The sequence below is a fragment of the Aptenodytes patagonicus genome, chromosome 6 (assembly GCF_965638725.1).
Source record: "Aptenodytes patagonicus chromosome 6, bAptPat1.pri.cur, whole genome shotgun sequence".
NCBI lineage: Eukaryota > Metazoa > Chordata > Aves > Sphenisciformes > Spheniscidae > Aptenodytes > Aptenodytes patagonicus.
Window position 1 is genome coordinate 11,424,078 of NC_134954.1, and position 22,319 is coordinate 11,446,396.

At 43.2% G+C, this 22,319-nt stretch overlaps 1 protein-coding gene across 8 annotated transcripts in view; it reads right to left on the reverse strand.

Moving 5' to 3' along the window:
- Positions 1-7,031: 7,031 nt before the first annotated feature.
- The window catches only part of LPP (LIM domain containing preferred translocation partner in lipoma), a 352,635-nt gene continuing 337,347 nt past the window's right edge, over positions 7,032-22,319 (reverse strand). For all 8 annotated transcript variants that reach the window (XM_076341104.1, XM_076341110.1, XM_076341109.1 and 5 more), the window contains one exon: positions 7,032-22,098. In XM_076341104.1, the coding sequence (XP_076197219.1) occupies positions 21,970-22,098 (129 nt within the window). In that variant the 3' untranslated portion in view covers positions 7,032-21,969. The remainder of the gene's footprint in view (positions 22,099-22,319) is intronic.

The window sequence follows — 22,319 nt, forward strand, 5'->3', positions numbered from 1 at the left end:
AATTCCCCACCCACCCAATATCGCTCATCCATCTGCTCTGATGGCATCAGCGTTGCTCCGAACAGCACTGCAAGTAGTGCTGATTGCAGAGCAGCAGCAGGAAGATGGGAATCATTAAAGAGACTCAGCCAAAGCCCTGTAATTAATTAGTTAGAAAAGCATCTTGGCGTTATTAGAGAGGCCTCAGCAGAGGAAGCGACACCTCCGTTCTAACAGACTCACCTTCCACCAGAGCTGCTGCTGCGATGTTTGACATTGTGCTGGTGTAAACAGAAATTAGAAGTCGGTGTGACAGGGAGAGGAGCCGCTGGCAGGCTCTGCCCTTGGCCAGCGCTGTGCTGTGTGCCAGGAGGTTTCCGTGCTCTCCTCGAGGGTAGAAATCAGATCCTGGAAATGGCTCAGGTAGGGACGATTGCTACTCAACCAGGAAGACCCTGATTTTTGCTGTGATTGAAAGCAAGCCCAGTTTTCCCAGGGTGCTGAATAGAAAGCTGGTTATCCAGGTGTTTGTCGTTATAAACAGCCAAGCATACACAAAAATGTCACCCAAGGCACCAGGAACTGGTGTTTCCTGGGATCTAGACACATGCGGGATGCTGCTGTCCCTGGCAAACATGCACAGGCTGGCTGCATGGAGAACTGGGCCATGCTCAGAGCTGCATATTCATGGCATGCAAATATTAAGCTACTTGCAAACTCCCACAGCTGTCATCAGCATGCAGTACCATGGCCATGAGCCCCAAAGATGGAATAATATCCTATGGGGAACAGCAGGATGCTGCAAGATCTGTGTGTTGCTGAAAATAAGAGCATCAAAAGGAAAATGGAAACACAAGACTAAAATAGCCAGGATTGCTTTAAGGACTCTCAATTTCCTTTGGGGAAGGAGGCCAGGCAATGTGGCTAGTACATGGGGCAACGAGGCAGGAGGCCTGGCTTTCCCACTGACCTGCTGTCATACCTTTGGCAACTCTCTTTCTTCCCATGTGCTAATTTTGCCCTTTCCCCACTTGGTACTGTCAGCCTCTAGGAATTCGTAAGTCTTGAGTTGGGCCTCCAAACACCATGATTTTGGCTTAAAAGCCAAGAGCTATAAGCATACACATATGAATTATGGGCCTTTTTGAATGGCCTTGTGGTTTCTGACTCTTTAGGGATAAAATTTCCAACTGAGCGGGTCAGATTTTTTTTATTATGATTATTATTATTTTAAATGAAAGCCAAGAATTTCACATAAACACAGGGCTCTGGCAGCTGGAGTTGGCAGCGCTGCCCGCTCTTCATGTGTCCTGCCTACTTAGACTGGGAGCATCTGAGGCATGGGCTGTCACTGGCCATGTCTGCACAGCATCAAGCAAAACCTCCCCAATCTCAGTTGGCTTCCTGCACTTCCCCAGGACAACTGACAACAAACAGCCATTCCCCCAGCTGTTTCCAGCGAGGATGGTAGGTGGGATAACTCCTCTGAGTTTGGCCTGCATTAGAGCACAGGTGACCAACAGACTGGAAACGACCCAAGGGAGATTTTTGGTGCATCCTATTTTGGCCCTGCTGTTGCAGCCTTGCCAAGGTATTTCAAGCGCTCTTCAAGGCAGCAGAGATACTAAAAACTGAGAACATGTCAGTGCACGCATTTGCTGTTCTGTCTGCTGAGTTTCAGTCAAGGTCCCGGTCAACCCCTGGGCAGAGGTTTGAGTGGAATATTGTGCTTAGTTGAACTGTCTTGCTCATCCCATGATGTTGAACAACTCAAATCCCCCACGTTTTACCTTGCAGGTGGGTGGATGTACCACGGGAAGCTCCCTGTCTGAGCAGCTGTCACCAGCTCTGCAATGACAAGAAGCATGTCTTCGGCTCTCATCTCTTTACAGTGGCTGTCAATGAAGGTGTTCTCTGAACAAATGAACAAACAGAGAACTTCAAATGAACAACACATTCTTCCTCAGGTCAACTTTGCAGAGAAAGCAAATATTTCAAGAGAATATGGTTACTGCTCATAGCTCTCTGGAGCCAGCCTGCTAACTCTTCTGCGGTGGCTGTAAATCTGATGGTGGTTCAGTTTAAGGACTTCACAGATGCTATTTCAGACTGATATAATGTACCATAAATGGGATTGAAAGCTCTCATCTATAGCAGACAAAGCCTTTCTGGTTCATTCAAACACCGAGGAAACTGACTGTTGTATATATGTGCAGTTGGGATTCATCCAAAAGTGAGTGATAGCTGAAAGAATTTACACGTTCCTTGGCTGGGGAACATGTTGATTTCAGAAGGCAGCAAAGGTAACACGAGGATACAGAGAGACTCCCTCTCCTGGCATTTATTATTTGAAACTCATCGTTTGACTCACCTCAGACTCACTGCAAAAGGGGAGAGTCCCAGAAGAACTAAAGAGCCCCCACCATATATGAGATATTCCTGGTTTAGAGGCAACAAAGCATTTGGTCTCCATGGGATGGCAAGCAAATAGAAACTGATCCCGCTGCCTCAGGCTGAATTTTAGGGGGTGTCTGTCTAGCTAAAGAGATGTATCAATATATATAATATCGCAATCAGCTTGTGGAATGCATTTCTGTAAAGCGCTGTGGAGAACCAAGTGACTCCAAAAAGGTTTGGGGGGTGTGGTTCATCAGCTCTCAGTACAGGTAACAGCCGCCAGACCCACCGTATAACCGTAAAGGTTAAAAGCAAACAAGTAAACCCAAATGCAGACTATAGTAGGGGGAGCCTGCCTTCAAAGCGTGAGACCGTCACTAATTAACGGGGGTCCGGGAAAGGTTCCCTGGGGCAGACCGGCACACCAGCGGTACGGCGGGGCGTCCTGGGAAGCAATGCTGCTGGCGTCAGTCCCACATGGGCCACAGAACGAGAGGGATCCTTGGTCTGATCCTGCCTGGCAGTTTCTGTGCAAAATGGGGCCAATTTGCTGGGAAGCTTCCCACTCCCAAGGAGGGAAGAGGTGGGCCGCGAGTTTAACAAACATTTTGGTATTTGGAAGTCATTCCCAGCTCTCGTTTAACACACAGACTGCATTTCCCATTGCTAACTGGCAGCAAAGAGCTCATCAACATTTAAATAAGAGACTTGTTAATGCCAGCGTGAGGCAGGTTTGCATGCCAAGGCTGGCTAAGGTTTCCTGCCAAGGATTTTCTAAGAGAGAATTTCTCTAGGAAACTCCTTCAAAAGAAGAATTCACTTCTGGTTAAAGACAGCGAGGGCTTAATTTGAAGAGGTGCTGAGCTGGTTAAGTCAAACGGATGGTACAAGAGCTGAAAGCCTGTGAAAATCAGACTCCAGTTTTTAAATCAATTAGCTGAAGAATGGCATGTGGTGTTTTGCAACTGATTATGCTTTCTGCAATGCAATAACTGAAAGAAAAAAAAGGCCATGCATAACCTCTTCCATCAGTGCTACTGACTTGTCCATTGATGCTAAATATACTAAGGTGAGGCTTTAAATGCACCTGCTAGCTGAGTGTGGGAATATTATTTTCTACAAATGGTCAAATGCACCTTAGTATGGGGAGGATCTGCAATATTTGACTCTGTTTCTAGATCTCAAATGAGTCCTATAAATTACAAAGAGTTTTCACTCTGTGACCTTGTTTTGAGCCTTCCCTATGGAGACTGAGCCCCCATCTGGGAGCCAGTGGAGAGGAAGGGTGCTGGTTTTGGCAAAGCTAGAGTCTCCTGTACTATACATCTCTATAGCATGGCTTATTGCCTTTTCTTGTTCTGTCATATAACAGGAGTAATGTCCATGGTGTCAGAATATGCGTATGGTAATTGGCTTTTGCTGTAATTAAATGCCTCGGTGCCAGTGTTTAATCAGCTGCCAAAGCCGTTTATTGCCTCATATACTGCTGCACCATGAGCATTACCCCTTAATTAGTTGCTGAAATAGTGATGATTTAGCAGCGTCTTTATATTTATACTTTAAGACAGCAGATTCAGTCCAACATCAACAATATTGCAAGATAAAAAAGCAGTCCATTCTGCTATGCAATGATTTGGGCTTATTTATTTTTCCTTACCTTGTGGAAAAGTGTGTCATGTGCATCTCCTGGTGACACCGCACTGGAGCTGCAGTTAGCACTTTGAAAGCAGCTGCTACATCTCCGCTCCGCTTCAGGACTGACCTTGTGTATTTTAAGTGGATTCAGTATCAATAAAACATTGTCCCCAGAAACTCTCAGCAGCAAAAGAGGTGTAGGCTTCCCCCAGTTCGACTCACCGTTACCAGGACTGCCTGGATCTGGTCCAGCAGACCAGGGGCAGAGAGCTCCCAGCCTTCCTCCCGAAAGCTCCCTGGGGAAGTGAGCTCCTCTGTGTCACCGGAAGAGCGGTACTTTGTCTTGCACAACCCTGGCAGGTTGTGATGGATGACACTGACAGCAGCAGCAATTCTCCTGACAGCCAAATCCAAACTCTTCACTCTTTCCCTGCTTGTTTTTGCAGCAGAGGTGATGCTGTGTTATGCAGCCACTTGCCGTTTTGTGGGGAATAGACAGTGGTGAAAGAGCCCACTCACTGTGTCTATTTATCTTCTCCAATTTCAGTTGTCTGAAAGCAAGAGGTCTGGTCTATGCTGGTCTTTCAGAGCCCCTTGACAGTTCATAGAGTCAGAGAGGCATCTCCAGAAAACAGTTCACCCTGCCATGAAGAAGATATCTAAGAGACGTTGGAGGAATGGCCCTTTGGAGGTGTCCATCTATCACAGAGGGAGCCCTGCAGCTCACTTGCATTGGACTCTTCTCTCCCAAACTATCAGAGACAGAAGAGAGAAACCCTGTCCGTAACACCAATGCTGCCTGCTGAGACCGGCACTATGGACAGATTCCCCAGCTTTCCGAGTTTCTTCCCAGCTTTGAAAACCCCCGAGGAAGCTTACAAAGCCCCTGAAATCTTTTCAAAATTGGCTAGAAAGCAAAAGTCATCCTTGCTCAGTAATAAAACTCCATTTGTGACACAGAGGAAGTCATACAGCAAGTTAGCCTAGATATCTTCAAGATAAACATACACGACCCATCTTTGTTTAAAACCAGGTGGTTAAATCTACAGTAGCCACAGTTGGAGACAGCCATCAGGCCAGGAGAAGGCAGCTGTACAACTGCTTCTTCATTTGACCAGGAACATCACCAACAGAGCAACCTGTGAGGCTGCCAAATAGTCTACACCGCCTCCATGCCGCCCTAAACCCCTGGTACGGCTAGCTGTGGCACCTGGGTTTTAGATACACTTCACTCCCAGAGCTTTCATTGTCTTCAAAGGATTCTCGTTGCCTTTGATTGCAAGAAAAGCAGTGCCAAACTATCAAATTAATAGGTCCCCCACCCTTGGCCCTTGCCTCTGGTCCCTGGCCTGCTAAAGCATTTTGATTTGTGTGTGGACAACATATCCCTGGAACTTTTCCATCGTAACAAGTTTAGGAAAAAATACCTTGTGCTATAAAGGAAGTAATAATATCGAGTTTGGAAAACTATATAGCAGTTTGAATGGACTTGAAAGCCTACACCATCACGCTCTCTTTACTGCCAAGACAAAGCCTGTCAGACTCCCATGTCCTGTAGGAACAAGCTGCAGACTTCGTCCTTTCCTGAGGGAGAACACAGGCCCTTCCTAAAGTCCCCTGGGGAAAGGGAGGAGGAGCTGGGAGCAAAGCTGCTGCTTGCGCCTCCTTCCATGACTAACAAAGCATCCCCTGAGAATACATAACCTACTGAAGAAGTCCTTCACATTCACTGGAGGTGGGAAAGGAAGTATGAGATTTAATTTGCAGCCAAGAATATTCAGCCTGGACAGTAGGAAAGACTGTCCAAGGGTGAAGACAACGCCACTATGGAATGGACTGACAAGGGATGTTGTGGGATCTCCATCTGCGATGTCTTCAAGGGGATGCTAGATAAAATTTTGTTGGGAGTGACAAATGGGGAATGGGTTTAGCTCTATTGTGTGCCTTGGGATCTTTCTAAAACTCTGTGAAAAACTGTTTTAAGAAAACTACTTTTGTTGATATGGAGGACAGTATTCATGTCATTTAACCCTTAAAGACACAAACCAAACCTGCCTCAGACGCTCACCTAAAGAAAAGATGATAGACTTTCTCCACTGACTGCAGAGGACTAGAGGGCCACCTCAGACACAAAGCTGTCTTCCAGGCTGCTAAAGTTCATCAAGACGAATCCCACCTTGAAGACAGCCTGTGCAGCTCTGCACAGGAGAAGATTTCTGAAAGCAAAGGGCTTTTATAAAAAGGTCCAAGGATAGAGAGGGTAGAAAAGCAGAGGCTATAAGCAGGGTGCACATATTTAGCAGGTAAGAAACGGTCATTGGAAAAGCTTACCAGGATACACTGGATTCCCCGTCACTTGAAGCGTTTCGGTCAGGGAAAGCATTTGGTGAGGGTTTGGTGCTGTGCCAGTTCTCTGACTGGAGAGGTGAAGGCCAGGCTGTGTGGTGATCAGCGGTATTTTTGAAGCAGATTGGACTGGACCGGGAACAATCCAGATTATTTACCGCAATGACAGCCTAGAAACAACCTCCTAGAAGAGGCAGGCTTTGCAAAGCAAACTTCTTTCTACTCTCCCCATAATATTTTCAATAATGTTCCTCCATGCAGCTGCAAAGCAAGGTGCTTGGCTCTGCTGTTACCCGATCACAACTCAAATTTGAGAATATTCGTGGGCAACCTCCGCATGTAACCCACCTCTGCAGATTACCTCATGGTTTAAGAAGGGAGTGCTCTCTACTGCAAAGGTGCACATTTTTAAGAACAGCGCAAAATTCATCAAGAGAGGGCCAGTACAAGCAGGGGGTAGCCTCTCTTGTGACATATTTCTAGCATCCTTGCTTCACCCAACAGTGAAAGAGGCTCTTGAATTAAGTATGTTGAGGAGCCACACAGTGAAATTTTGAACCCAAAAGAAAGAGAGAGAGAGATGGAGGATAGGAAGCATAATTGCAGGTGGAGGTTGGGAGCAAGTAAATACCATTCAACTTGAAAAAATAATTTCACACACTAGCAAACAAAAATGAAATTTATAAGGAGTTTATTGGATTGGTAAAATGTAATAAAAAAGCATTTGTGATACTTCTTCTGCAAAGAAAAAAGGCATCTGGTGATTTTGCATATTTATTTTCCCTTACAAAACATTAGAAAAGCATAACTGATAAAAAGGATAACAACTGAAAGAGCAGAGCAAAGAGGAAAATACATCTCAATATGATTGGATAATGCATAATAAAAATACAGAAAACACATGCTTAAAACAGCTTTCATTCTCTTACTGTAAAAAGTCATTTTACGTGTTGAATAAAAAATATATGCCGGTTGCTCTGAAAATTGCAGTTTAGAAGAGGTAACTAGCTGAGAACAAAATATATATATCTATATGTATTTATAAATATAGAAAACGTGTATATGCTGCATCTGTCCTCAGAACAAACTGGAATAAATGGTTTTCAGTTCATGCACACAAGTTACCAGAGAAAAAACTTCATACATTACCTAGCGGGGCAATCCTGTAAGGTGCTGATTGCATTTCCTGAGTGCCCTCAAAGCCCTGTAGAAGTAGTCAATGAAGGAGACAAGTGGCCTGATGGGTTCAGTGAGAAGGGAGGCTACTCAGCAGCTCACAGGAGGTGCACTCAGCAACTCGCAGGATTTGGGAAAACTCCAATGGCAGCAGGATTGGGCCCCTCACAGACTTGGGTAGTGCTTGTGCTCAGCAAGGGGTAAAACTCTGGTACCCCCAAGCTCTGACAGATAGGAGACCAGTCCTAAAAGCTCAAGTAACGTTACTTCATTAGGATCTGAGGGCATGGAGTGTGCAGCAGAAGGCATCCCTCATACAGGGAAAGCCTCCTTGTGCCCCTTTCTTGCCCAGATACCTAGGCTAGTGATTCACATTTAAAAGGAAGATGCTTCCCATACCACCGAGAGCCTCTGCTGGCACAGGACAGCAAGCGTGGTCAGTCACGCTCCCCTTCCAACTGCAACAAAGGCAACAATGCAAAACCTTCTCTGTCTCAAGGGCTAAACCAACAGCTACCATAAAGCTGAAATACCGCCTCAAACCTGGCCTCCTCATCCACTATGAATTACTGCACATCCAATAAACATCATCACCGGTGAACCCTAGAGCAGACAGGTCTACAGTTGGCAGGGATAGGCCAAAGCATAGCAGCTACATAGGACAAGTACGTTCCTGGGGGCACTCCCTCCTTGTAGTTTGGAAGACCTAAGCCAATCTCCCGGCCCTGGGGGGGTTCGCCAAGGGGCATTTAGCCAAGAGGAATCCTTCTGGAATGACCCATGTGTGGTTCAGACCTCACAGGTAACGCCAGTGTGAGAGATTAGGCTCTGAAACACAACAAACCTCTGCTGTTTGTTCTGAGCTGGAAAGTGCCGTTACCAAAACTGCAGAATTAGTACTCCTGGTCTCTCATTTGACTAACTGGAGAGAAGGCACTGGAGGTCCAAAACACAAGCCATGGCATGGGAAATTATAGGACCCTTAAGGATGTTGAAGTCTGACCAAGGCAGATCCTATCTAGCAAGATCAGGAGAAAGTCCAAGCATAACTTTGCTCTGCCCATACCTCTACCAATACTCAGTCCTCACTCTCCAGAGGGACAGCAGAGGAGGTCACAGTGGTGCAGTACTGAGCATCAAAACATCAAACCTTTCCCTTTGCTGCATTTCCAACAAACCTTGCATTTCCCCTCTGACCACAGCAGGGAAAAGTTTCCTAAAACATGATTTTGGGGATTAAAAGTGAGAGCACATCAGCCTTTTTAATACAGTAGCACCGATCAAACACCCAGCCTTTGGTTCACCTTCAAATTTTCTCTTCTAACATTATATAAAAAATGGATAATGGAGATCTTATAAGAGACAATATTAAGCAAATAAAATCTCCAGATATGAATGACTGGAGTTCTGATAAAACAGAGACGTTTGAAGAGATATACCCAAGTACCTCTGCTACTAAACAGTTGCCTACCAGACAATGAGGTGTGCTAAGACAAGCAGTGCTGATGGGATAAAGGCATTGCTTTGCTTATCCCAATGGAGAACAGATGCTCAAAATTAACCTCTTGCTTCTGTTGTACATCATTCTCATAGTTCGCATCCCTGCTCGGCACTAGGGCTATTACTTTGCTGCCCATAAAGGAGCACCACAGGTCTCCGAAAAGGCACATAGTGAAGAAAGTGGAATACACTTTTTGTAAAGGCAGCTCAGTTAATAGCCTACTCTTCACCTTGCTGGTTGTTCTGCTTAGATGCTTGTCAGGTGCTCAGCTACTTAGGCATTAGGCACATTAGAAATACTATTTTTTAGGTGGATAAAGCAAAGAACTAGATCAGGCTCAGGGGACAAGGCAGAAAATATCTATTTGCCAAACCGAAATGGGTTTCCAACCCATACAGAGCTGTCAGTAAAGCACTGGCAGATGTAAAAAAGTGCCCCAGTTCTGTATTTTCAATGGGTACCATCTCAACATAGTTGAAACGCAAACCACAACCTCCAGCTGTGTATTTCAGTGCAAACTGCTCTTACCTCATATAGCCCTGAATGAAACATTAGCACAAAGGCAGCCTAATTGGAACAGGATCTTCTCCTCCCTCCCTCAAATCCTAATCATTGCACACAGTCCCATAGCTAACGGCAGAGAGAAAACACCTGTTTCTGGCAAAATACTTCCACTAGGAAGGCAGGATCAAGCCCTAAGATGGACACAGACTCACCATGGGGAGCAGCTCTGACTATGGAGAGGATGAGGTGGACCTTGCTTCGTTAGCAGGCGTTCCTTGCTCTCATGCTGCAGCAGTGTGGCAAGCTGGAGCAAATGTTTGCAGAGGAAGTGCTGGGCTCTGGCTCTAGTTTAGGGAACACTTCAGAAGGTGGCATTTTTCTCCTTGGCCACCACCAAGGAAGACAATAAAAACAACAAGAAACTACACTGAATGGCCATATCCCTTTCATTTTGAAATCTGAGCACTTTCCCAAATGAAGGCATTCCTCCCATCTAGAATTCATATTTGGAAAACCTCCCTGTATCAGAACTGGAAAATACTCTGATTGCATTTTCTGGTGCTAAACTCCAGGTGAGCTTTCCTAGACAGAGCTCCTAACTTTGTTTTAATTCAGTGCCCGAATCAAAATGGCTCCATACCATATAGGGACCAGAGCAAGACTAGGATACAACAAACGACGAGTAGAAATAATGACACCATGAAAAGCATATGGTCCTGACTATCAGAAATGCTGAATAAGCAAAGCTTCTATGGAACAAAATTAGCATGAGAAGTAGGAACAGCCATTAAAAAAAATAACCAGAGCAATTAAGCACTTTATTTTTTGCCACGTTTCTTATTTTCACCTCTCTTCTTACAGATGAAATGGGGCAGGCCAGTTCTTTTTCCTATTCAAGTTGGCTTTGCTCTCTGGGCTATCATACTGCTGGCACAGACCTGTGGAGACAGGACTTCCCGCACTTCAGGGGAATGCTGAAGTGGGGCTATTTTTTAAACATCAGACTATTACTGTTCACCATATACTCTGCTTCCAAAAATAAAACAAGCATCTGAGTCTTTAAACAAGCAGATGGACCCTTTAAAGTTTCATAACAATGTTTTAAACCTGGGGTAGAAGGAAAGGGAACAGGAATACATTTTCCTACTTAGGGGAAATAATGAAGAAACCAACGTTGCTGGATATGAAATGCTGGGTAATAACAAATCAGAGGTCTGTTGCTGAGCCCATTCTGCCAGCCAGCCCCTGTGAGAAAAAGACAGCGAGAAAGGGTTTTTTTGCACTGATGAACTTAAAATGAAAGGAGGGGCAATACATGGGAAGGAAGAGGGTAGACAGGTACATGGCATGGAAATGACTTGCCTGGAGCAACCACACAAGTAGGCAGAAAAATGGCAAATATAACCTGTCTCCTTATTCCCTTAGCCCTGTTCCCAAAACTAGTTTGGGAATGAATTGGGGGAAGGGGAGGCGGGAGCAGCAATTTGAACATGGCAGATGCTCCAGTTTAAACCACATCTTCCCAAAGAGGAACTGAGGGTGGGGGGAGGGAAGATGGCTATTATTAATGTCCTTCCGTATATAGCAAAGCAGACATCCTGCATAATGGCAACACAATACATCAATAATAGCCCAAGAATAGCTTCCTACCGTTTTTTTTCCCCTGACAGTTAGAAACATAAAGACAAAAATCAAGCTGCTGAGATAAATAGCTGAGTCTCCACCCCCACCTCAAATTGCCTTGGCATATTTTAAGAGATAAATGGTTCTATGAGAAATTTAAATAGCTTTCTCTTTTCATTTTTGGCAGCTGCAGGAACTGGGTCAGGTGTAGAAATTATTAATTTCGAAGCCTGAAAAGCCCATGTTTGAAAGTAAGGGTTTTTTTCCTTTAAAGCATCAACTTTCTTAGAAGTAGAGTTAAAAAAAATTAAAAAAATAATTGAGGTTTTTTTTAAATAGAAGTCAGACCAAAAATAATTACAGTGCAAGCTGCAGAAAAAGGACAATTTGCATAACAGTTTAATGGACATTAAAAGTATCCATAGTGGATTGTTAGTATTTTTTGCATAGAGTATAGTATTTGCACAATGGCTTTCGTTCCTCTTGATCAAACAGCACTTGGAGTATGCCTTGAAGAAAAGACTGGGGGGCACCATTCTGTAGTTTTACCCTAACTTTAGTGCACGTTTCCACAGAGACGAGAGATTACTGCCAGAGTGACCAGCACCAAACACTTTCACAAGGAGCCCATTTACTCATTGCAGGTCTCTAGACTGACACCCCAGCGAGCTGATCTGCCTGCAGCTGTGCTCGCTGCTGCTCAGAGCTGGTGAACGTGGTACTGAACCAGGTATAAATCACTGCCTTCCCCCTTCCACTCAAGTTACTCTTGCTTTACATCGATACCAGGATTTGTAGCCCAGCTTCTCTGCGTGATGCCAAAAGCCATCTCCTTCCTCATGCCACATGTGGAAGATCTCTTTGCAACCATAAAACCCTGAATCTTACAGAAAGGAAAGGTCAAATCCTGTAGAAACTGCTCCGAGCAAAGAAATGCTGATATATAAACTCCCTCACATGATAGTACACTAGTTAAGACCTATAAAAGGTTCAAATTTCCAGTCCTACAAAGACTCCAAGATCTTGAAAGATACTCGGTTGGCATGCAGCCCACTCCGCTGCACGGCTGGTAAAATCCCCCCTGTTCCCCGTGCTCTGTTCTGTGTTCCAAATCAGGCAGATAACCTGAGAAGGAGGAGGACTCCCTCATTTAGACTTGCTGCACCTCCACAGGGCTCACGGCTTGTGCTCTTCTTTCCTTAGCGACCAATCAAAAATTTAAAAGACACAGATGTAAATAGAACTGCGGTGCCTAGAAAGTCAGGGCACAGATAGGAGCAGAAGACAAGACTGTAATTACAGGCCCTGCTACTTATTACATAGGCCAGTTGTGCTACATGAGCCTTTGATGGAAACTTCCTGTGTAATTAATACAGGAGAAACAGAATACTTTTGCAATCACTTTTCTAGCTTTCACTGTGGGGGTCCAATCCTGCCATCCTGGATTAGCTCTAATCATAGTCAATCTTTCTCTGCATAAACTGAAGGCATCTGTTCTGTAAGACTAAAAAAAGAGGGGAAAAAAAGAGGGGGGAAAAAGGAAAGGGGAAAAAAAAAAGGAAAAAACCCTCATTGCAAACCTACACCATGCAATCAAGAAGGAAAGGAAATTGATCCTGAAAACCCCCAACCAGATCGTAATCTGACAATGTTTTCAAGGCATCTGGCAAAAAGGAAGAAGAAAGAAGAATGCTATGAAATATTTAAAATCCTACTTCTGTCAGGAATACATGAGAGAGGAAAGGTGAGTTTGAAAGGGCTGCAGTATTTGTAAGCCAAAACCTGAAAGCACCACCTTTTGCACAGGAGCATAAGACGCCCTTGGCCCAAGCCAGAGCAGTCCTGAGAACAAGTACCAGGCGCTGATTCAACAGGGACTGGCACAACAAAATCAAGGCTGTGTGTGAGCAGGACCAAAGAAGCTGTCCTGCGCACCATGGTATGTACCATGGGACATCAAGGGCAAGGCAAACGAGAGAGTTAATAATACAGTAAGTAGCTGCGTGTTTGCAGCCCATAACTGACCCTCCTCATCTAAAGCTTCAATCGGATTTTCAACAGCATGGGAAATAGGGCATCCCCAAGGGAGGATTTCTCCTAAAAGCACTTCTCTTACTGCTGAGACTCTTACCAAAGAGGGACATCCAAGGAAGGGGAAACTGCCCTCTGAGATCTGAGATGCACTGAATGGCACTTTGCTTTGCTCCTGCACCCAGGATCTTGCCCTCTCCATTCTCAAATGCCCACTGGTGTGGAGCACCTTTGCAGAAAGATCTCCGCCAGGCCTGACCACTGAGCTAACCCCAACCTGCATCACAAAAAGCAGGCACAGAGAGGCTGGACATGCCCAGCTGTCATAAGGAGGGGAGCAATCAAGCAGACACTCAGGAGTCACGATGCTCAGCTACGCTTTTGCCTTGGTCGCATCCACCTGCCTGCTGTACAGTTCCAGTAGAAACCATAAAAGACTTCAGGACAAGCACTGGGCATACAAATGGGATCAAAATGGTCCTGAAATGCTGAAACAAAAGACACTTTGGAACAAAACTGGCACAGCCACAATCCCCACAACGCTTGCGTAAGATAGAAAGAAAGAATCCCTAGAACGTATTTATCAAAAGCCATTTTATGCAGACTTTTCCTTCTGAATATTTAAAACATGGTGAATATTAAACTTCAGAGATTCTTAATATGTTCCAAAGCCCCACGGACCTTTGAAATGCTAGCTCATCAATATGCAACATCTAATCTTGTCAAAAAAAAAAAGAGGGGAAAAAGAAAAGCTATTCATCCTCTGCACATAGAGGTTAGAGCGAGAATCCCAAGGAAAAAAAAAAAGAAAAATCTTCCAGCATCTTATGCAATAGGTTGAATTTACTCTGGTTGAGAAAGTTTCACTTTCTGCAAGAGAAAAAGTGCCTGTACGTGCATTGCTGCTGGAAGCTTCTTCTGAAGTGTGAGGCTGAAACTGTAGCTGGATTACAGTAAGTAGTTCATTAAAAAAACCAAGGCTTGTGGCTTTGCATCCTGTTCCAGCCCAATGTAGTCTCAGGATCCCCTCTCCAAAGGCCAGCAGACAGTGCGCCACCTAAAAATCCATTCTAGTCCAAAATGCTGTGGTTGAAATGGCTTTGCTTGTTTATAAAGTTTAGTGTTTCGTATCGCTTGCATCTGACCTTCAGCAGAAAGAAAAGCTCAGTTAAATTGTGCAAATATGTACCAAATGGGAGCAAGGGAAGGCAGCCAAAAATGCTGCATGAGCTTTTGCAGGGCTGCAGCCTTTTAGGAGCACCAGCGAGATGAACTGGATGAGAGGCCAAATTGATTTAGGCTCCAGGCAAGAGCTTAAAACACCATGACATCCAAATTCACAAAGAAAATGTTCTGTTACTGCAACCCCAAATTTCCTGCACATGAAAACACTGTTTTCTTTCATCTTTAGGAGATGCTCATTCTGTAATCCGACATTTAAAAATGAACAAACAAACAGGAGTCAGCTGACAAAGGGTTCTTGCTGGTGAATGGAAGTAGGTCACTGAGTATTTTGCCTTTACAGTCTGGCTTAATATTAGTGTTGTACACAAAACAGTAACAAAACTGCACTGGGGACAGGGAAAGACTAATTTTGTCTTTTCTATGAAAATTAGCATTAACATTCTGCATTAATGTGCAATGCCTCCCCAGTACCCCATATCTGGTTAATTAAAAAAAACAAAAACAAAACACAAAGCAAACCACACACTAAATTAAACAACAACAAAAAACCCTTACTGGTCAGCCTGCATTTAAAGACATCTAAGTATGAGTAATCGGGCAGAGAAGAATTTTCCTGAAGGAACATAAAAGAAAATGAAAGCTCTACATACAAGACCAAATAAAATCTTCTGTCTCTCAGGAATGCAAATTCTGGCTGCCCTTTTACACAAACATATTAAAGGAATAAAACTGGAGAAAAAAATAAAAAAGGAAAAACTAATAAATTCATTTTTGGAGAGAAAATATTTAAAAACAAACAAACTATCCTTCAAACAAATTTCTTCATGATAAATCCCTGCAATCATGTGGTTCTAAATTACATGGTTAAATATGACTGAAAAAGTAAGGCACAATTTCATAATCATTTTAAAAGCAATAATTATAATCATTTCCTTTGATATCCATGTGGCAGGCCACTGATACTATGCATGCACAAAACTACTTGATTAAAGATCTGGAAGTTTTTCCAACTACTAGCTAAGACTGACAATGCCTCTGTGAAGTAAGTAACATACCATCTTCACTACAAAGATGAGTGCACGTTGAGCAAATGGAAAAAGCGGGTAAGAGAGCTGCTTGCGGACAAAGGCAGGCAGAGGCAAAAAATAGAGACACCCCAAGTGTCATGTTCCCAGCGAGGGACTCTAACCCCTGGAAATGTAAAGGTAATGCTGCCACCTGGGGCTTCCGTTTCCTTCTTCATTTTCTAAAAGGTCTAGGTATGATGAGAAATGTGGACAAACACCAAAATTAAAAAAGTTTGAACTGCGTGCTCTCGATACCAGTGATCAATCCCATTGCTTCCACATGCAACGTGAAGCCAAAGAGACCGGGAACACATAGCCAGGAATAAAGCCCAGTGGGGTGTAAGTAGCAATGCTCAATATTGCAACCTGTATTTCTACTTAGTTGTAGCCCCACAACCACCTTACGCGTGCGGGTGAGTACATATGCCAGAAAGGTCTGCAAATGTTTGAGCTTAGTTTTTTTCAGATCACAGCAGAGAATTACCAAGCTGAAATGAGAGCTGTTCCCCAACGTCCACAAGGAAACCTGCCGAGGTTAAGGTTTTTTCCTTAGATTTTTAGGTGCTGGGTGAATGTTATAATTTCAACAGTTTAAAGTCGATTCTCACTCATGCTCCAAATGCCAGTCGCGCAATTGACTGTTGCAGATTCAAACTTGAAATGCTGAGGAAGCCAGGTAGTATTTCTAGAAATGTTTAAGGAGAAATGCCATTCCCAAGGCCAGAAGGGTTACGTGGAGATGAAGTTTGATCAGTATCTCTTGATCTTCACGGCAGTTGCCATAACATGCTTACATTCTTCAGTAATTTCAGGGGGCGGGGGGGGGGTGGGAAAGAAGAAAATTGCAATTGCCACAGTAGAAGACCCTGGCATTCTCCATAGCCAGCCACTCCATGGCTTTAACATGGGAAAGAAAAATGAACCCAACAGAAGTAACACTGTTGTTTTAAGAAGAGTCACATTATCTAGATTATCTGGAAACAGTGACTTCAAAGTTAGCAAAACTAGTTAAAAGTAGGGAAAAAATATTTTGTGAAAAGTTCCAAAGCTTTTTTATTTCACCAGGTCCAATATTGAACCATTTCCCAAGAACACATGTGTTTGTTTTTAAATAGAATTTTTATCCAAGGAACTTTTCAAAATCGTCAAAGAAACTAATTTACCAGCAGAAGAAACCCAAGACCTACAAAAAACTGAGAAAGACAACATGGGTTTTTGAAAAATGAAAATATTTGTTAACAATTCTGAAATTTATTTAGATAAAAATTCAATATGGTTTTAATTATAATAGCAAGAAAAGAAACTGTTGTGGATAACATTGCAAAAAGTGAGAATTTCTCATTAAAAAAATGGCCCTTCTGACATCACATAATTTAGTGTGAAAATTGTGACCAGCTCTAACTGGAAATAGTGTTCTCACAGCTCTCCCAGTTTATATTTTACTAACCTCTAGATAGTACTAAGTAGTTCCTGCTATCAGTTGGCAACAAACCCTCAATTACCACCACTAGTGTTTTCTCATGGGAGTTTCACTACAGTGAGATTCTTCAGCACGTCTCTCTCTGCTAGCCCTGACTTAAAGTATCGAAGTCTATATAAGGTGTAGTCAACCCAGCTCAGTGAATAAATAGTAAATCAACATGATGAACCAGCTGCAGGAACTAGATGTCAATAGAAAACAGTTATAAACTCAAATCCTTTCTGAGCCATTCAGCTGAAGCACCAGGTGCCTAACATTTATCTCTGATGCTGAAGGAGGGCGAAGACACAGGATTTCCCCCAAGGCCCTTCTCGTGGGTCCTGTTATCCCTTGTCTGCTGAACTTTCTCAAAATCAAAAGGAACCAGCATTTATCAAACCTAAGCTAGGCTTGGCTGACCATGGCGAGACAGCAGCCGTAACAGGTCCAAAGAGATTTCAGTGTGACTTGTTCCATGTTCTCTTCAACAACCACCATTTCTCTAAAAGACACTTTTTCCTCATTCTTCTCAGGCACATTTTGCTGATAGGCAGAAAGTCAACTTAAGGCCTGTGTCTCATGAAGGTCTCGCTCCTGCCATCAGGATGAACCCTATTATGTAGAGTTCATTATGATAAACACTTTGGTACTCCTACACCTCTATGATTAAGTCATTACCCAAGTGTGTTGCAGCCATGATAAAAACCTAAGAATTAAAATATTAAAAAAAACAAAAACAAAGGTGCATTATCTGATAGGCTAGGGCAATGGCGTTGCTTTCTGTTTCTAAAAGCAACATTCAGGCGATGATTAAAAGAAGTGACAATAAAACCATCACATTCACAAAATACTAGTGTTAGCCTTGGGGATATGCTTAAGGATTGGGCTGTAACCAAGGCAACCCAATCTTCTGGAGAAAGTTTAAGTAGACAGTTTTAAAGCCGTGGTTCAAAGATACAGTAAATCTGGCTGTAGGGCTACTTGTGACATACGGAAAGTGCCACAGCCACCCGACACAAAGCACTGATCTTGTAATAACTCATCCTCCTGTTGTCCAAATGTTATGTTGGATCAGCCACTGGGTGCCCTCCTGCAGTTGGCGTAAGGGTGACACAGGAGCCATTTCATGCGTTCTGGGTAATTTGACAGAAATTTGACTGTGCCCACATCCTACCAAAATCTGTATGACTGGGTGATACAGAATCAGTCTGGTATTAATGACTGTAGACCCATGGCTTATGTCGCTTATGTCACACCATGCAATGGCTTTAAAGCCCGTCCTTAAACAAACCCCATGGGCTTAAATATTTTGCTAAATTAGAACCTGATCCTGGACCCTCCTGGGCCCCATCTGGCCATACAAATCATGGGATCAGGCCCTACTTGCCAATAAACACTACACAAAGCCAAAGCAGCATAAGCAAAAACTCTGCAGACTTGAACAGAAATGTCTGTGTGATCTTCCCAATTCTTTCTGAAAGGAACAGTTTTGACATTACCACAGCCACAGATGACGTGAATTTTTATCATGGCTAAGAAGTGCACCTTAAGAAAAGCTAGGTCTCTTTGGCAAAAAGACTCCTTCTTTGGAACAGATAAAGCAGGATATATTATAAATATATGATAAATATTGTGATGAAGCAATATCCCAGTGGTTCTTAATTGCAGTGCAATTGAGATAAGTCCACCAGCATTTCCTAATTAAATCCTGAAGCATCAGAGGGGAGACTTCCATACACATGCGGTTGATGAGAGCCTCTGTGATGTATATACATCTATGCAATATCTTCCGAATATATTTATAGCAATTTTAGAAGCCAAAACCACACACATCAGAGAAAATAAAGAAGAGTGTTTTGGACGCTCGCTCCTTCCAACAGGCAGATGGCTTTGGTGTTTCAGGGGTGAAAACAAAAGCATGATAGTACCTTTGCCCAGATATGTCAGGTCTAGAAATTAGCCACAGTACCTCAAATATCAACACTGCTCAATCTTTGTCAACATCTTCCATCCATGGAGTACTTAATACTTGAAAAGTTTGGCTCTCACCTCCCTGCACGCCAGCCCAACTCACCACAGCACCCTAATAACACAAAGGATTCAGATCTAGATCTCCTGGCTGGCCCTTAGCTTTGAAGTGGGCTGGAATCCCAAACCTACATACCAGCAAACTTTTCTGGAAAGAGAAGACAGAACTCCAAAAATCAGTAGTTTGGGCCAATCTGTGATTAGTTTAATTCCCATAACATCCCTGGGAAGTTGGAAAGAAGCCCTCTCGTGCAGAAGGCAGAAGACGAGAAGCCATATGACTTGCTCCAAGTCCAGCCTATGGCAGGGCCATAAAAAGCCCAAAAGCTCTGGACTTCAGTCCTCCTTAGTCTAGGCCACATTCTGCAGGAAGGCACAATAGCTTGTTTCCATCAATTACCCCAGTGTTACTCAGGAGAGTCTCATCAGCCACTTGATTTAACACTAACAAGAATAAGGAAGATCAGAGCTATGTTTGCTGCCTGATGAATGGCTTATTCTGCATCTGAGTGCATCGTGTCCTTCCTTGTGCTTGCAGAGATGTAAAATTCTCCACAAGGATACAATGGTGTTAGCAATACCAGCTCTGACCTCCCGTGTTTTTGTAGGGTTAGTTAAAACTGGATTTGCTCAATAGTTATGAGGTTTTTTTGACCGGTGGTGGTGCAGACTGCACATAAAGAAGCGAGCTCAGAAGTACCTTACGTGCCACAGTTCAGGGAGCAGGAACCCAGATGGAACCTGGCAGGACTCACGGTGCAAAAAAATCTGTTTACGTCTGAGGCAGTAAAATTCTTGAAGGCCGCGGTAGAATTCTAGTATAAAAAGGCAAACTGCTTCAGCACAGCCACTATGGTGGAGAACGATTTCTTTTGCTTAATGATGCCACCCTTCTGCACAGAAGGATTCATTCTGAGCTGTGAATTTTGGGAATCTTCCCTGACACCAGTGCAGTTTGCCAACATATAAACTGTGTAAGGAACCGGGGTTTCAGACTGGTATTTCTGTATTTGAATTTACTGTATACAGCTAAAGCTATTAAATTTCACTGTGCTCTTCCATAAAGGTTAGTGCTAAACTGAAAGGAAATGCACCATTTGCAGGAGCTGCAGTGAGTATCTCAATTTTTCGTCCTTGTTTCCTATTGATCTAGCTCATCTAACTTTTCTTTTTAGCATTAGTGGGTATAATTATATCAGGCTTCTGTTATAGAGAATAAAGATGAAAGCACCACATCTATTGTTTTTCAGTGGGTGCATGAAAAAAATTCTTATAACTTACTCTTGAAAAGTGCCAGTTTGTCACTTATACGGTCAATCAGCCTGCAACTGTTTCAGTTCTGCTTCTTAATTTGTTAAGTGCAAAGAAAGGTATTTTCTTTGATTACATCTGCAAATAAGATATTAATGTCAATTCAGTGATATGAAAATTACTCCCTCACTATGTAATTTGCACCTTAGTTATTATGGGTTTCATGAACAAGAATATTACAGCTGCTCAGAATGCTGTGGATTTCTAATTTTTTTTTTTTAATTAACCAAACTAAAAAAAACCCCCACTAACGTGAGAAAAAAAAAAGATCATCTGTGCCCAGCTTTTATTTACCTTGGCATATGTATTAATTCTGGACAGAAGATGAAAATGCTGCTGCTGGCCCAGCACTCTTCAGCAACAACATTTCACCAAAAAGAAGTTATAAGTGGCTGGGATGAAAATGAAAAAGGAAAAAAAAATGCTTACTTTTTTGGAATGGCATAGAGAAGGGTTTAATACCTTCTTTAGCCTTCTTAAAATAAAAACTGAACAACAGCATGTATTTAGGAGGATCCTTTTTGCTGTTGTTGAAATAAGATCCTTAATTTTTTTAATGAGAACTCCAGATCATGCATGTTAACACCAGAGAAATGTTTATCCCAAGACTTGATTCAATCCCTGTTACAGTTGAAGGAAAATCCTCCTATTGCAATAAACAGGAGATGGAACAAGACTCTATTGCTTAAATGTCTACCCAGAAACCAACACTGCCAGTGGTCCCACTAGATTGGGGTGAGAGAGTGGCATAAGATTTTTTTGAGCATTGCTTTGCACTGCAGTTCTATGTAGTCCTTTTTTTTTTTTAACCACTGGGATTTTAAAAATGTGTTTCCAGCCCCACATCCTTAAAAGACCTTTTCAATGGACATGATTGGCTTATACCTCTGGTAAATCAAAAGCACATTGTGTGTGTGTGTGTGTGTGTGTAGTGTGTGTGTGAGTAGTGTATAGTGTGTGCAAGCTCACGTCTTTCTGTGATTGCTCATACATTGTGAATTGGAAGCATCACTACTGAATAAGTTTATGCAATAGCAAAATACAATTTCATAAGAAAAAGAAGAAACCCTATTGAACTGGAAGGGAATGGAGACAAGTAAGGGCCTAAGAAAAAAGATACAGATAACAAATCTGTGTCCCAAGGACACAAGGTCACACCTACACTCTTAGGTGCAGTACAGTTGAAGTTGCATTGTTTGTGTTATGAGAGGAGTGCTGGGTCTGCTCTCAACACCTTCTAGGGCAGTGGAACTACTTCTGCTGGTGATCCAGATCCTATTAAAGTCAAAGGGAAGCTCTCCATGACTTCAATGAGAGCTGGTCAGGTTCTCAAAATAACATGGGAGAAAACTAGCTCAGCCATCTTTCACCTTCTACCTTCATGTACTTCTTAAGAGACAGGAATCAAACACAGAAATATAGTTAGGACCATGTTCAGACCTCCTTCTACAGGCAGATAACTTAGGTGCTGTGACCAGTTATCTCCATCAGCTGCAGAGACAGCAGGTGGTCTGACTCACTCACCACCCTCTTGAAAAGTCATATCTAAATCAGGTGCCTGTCACAGGCAGTCTGAACATGGCCTCTCGAACTGCCCTCTTGCTCCAAGGCCTTCCAGTTTTACTTTTTTTTAAAAACAGAGATTCAGACCCTAGGCTGGAAAGAAATCATGCAAAGCTTGTGCAATATCCCCCAATGGGCATCCTGGGGAGGGTCACAGTTGATACTCAGAGATCAGTGCTGGCCTTGGCAGTCAGAGCCTGGATCCGAGCAGAGTTGCAGGTCTTGCAAAGGATGTGCCCATCCAGAGGGTAACAGCCCTGATTGTCCCCTTCAGACAGGAGGCCGCCACAGTCCTAGGAAATAAGCAGACAGCAAGAGCAAAGTAAATAAGAGAAGAACAAGATTAACCGAAGAATCTATTAGTCAAAGAAATTCTCTCCTCACTCTCCACCTTGTAACAGGATCCAGCCTGAGTCAGCGTAAAGCATGAAGCTGAGGTACGTGATATCTTTCATGATTAAGCCATTTCCTGATAAGAGACAATGCTGCAGAGAAGATGGGTTCCCAAGCTCTC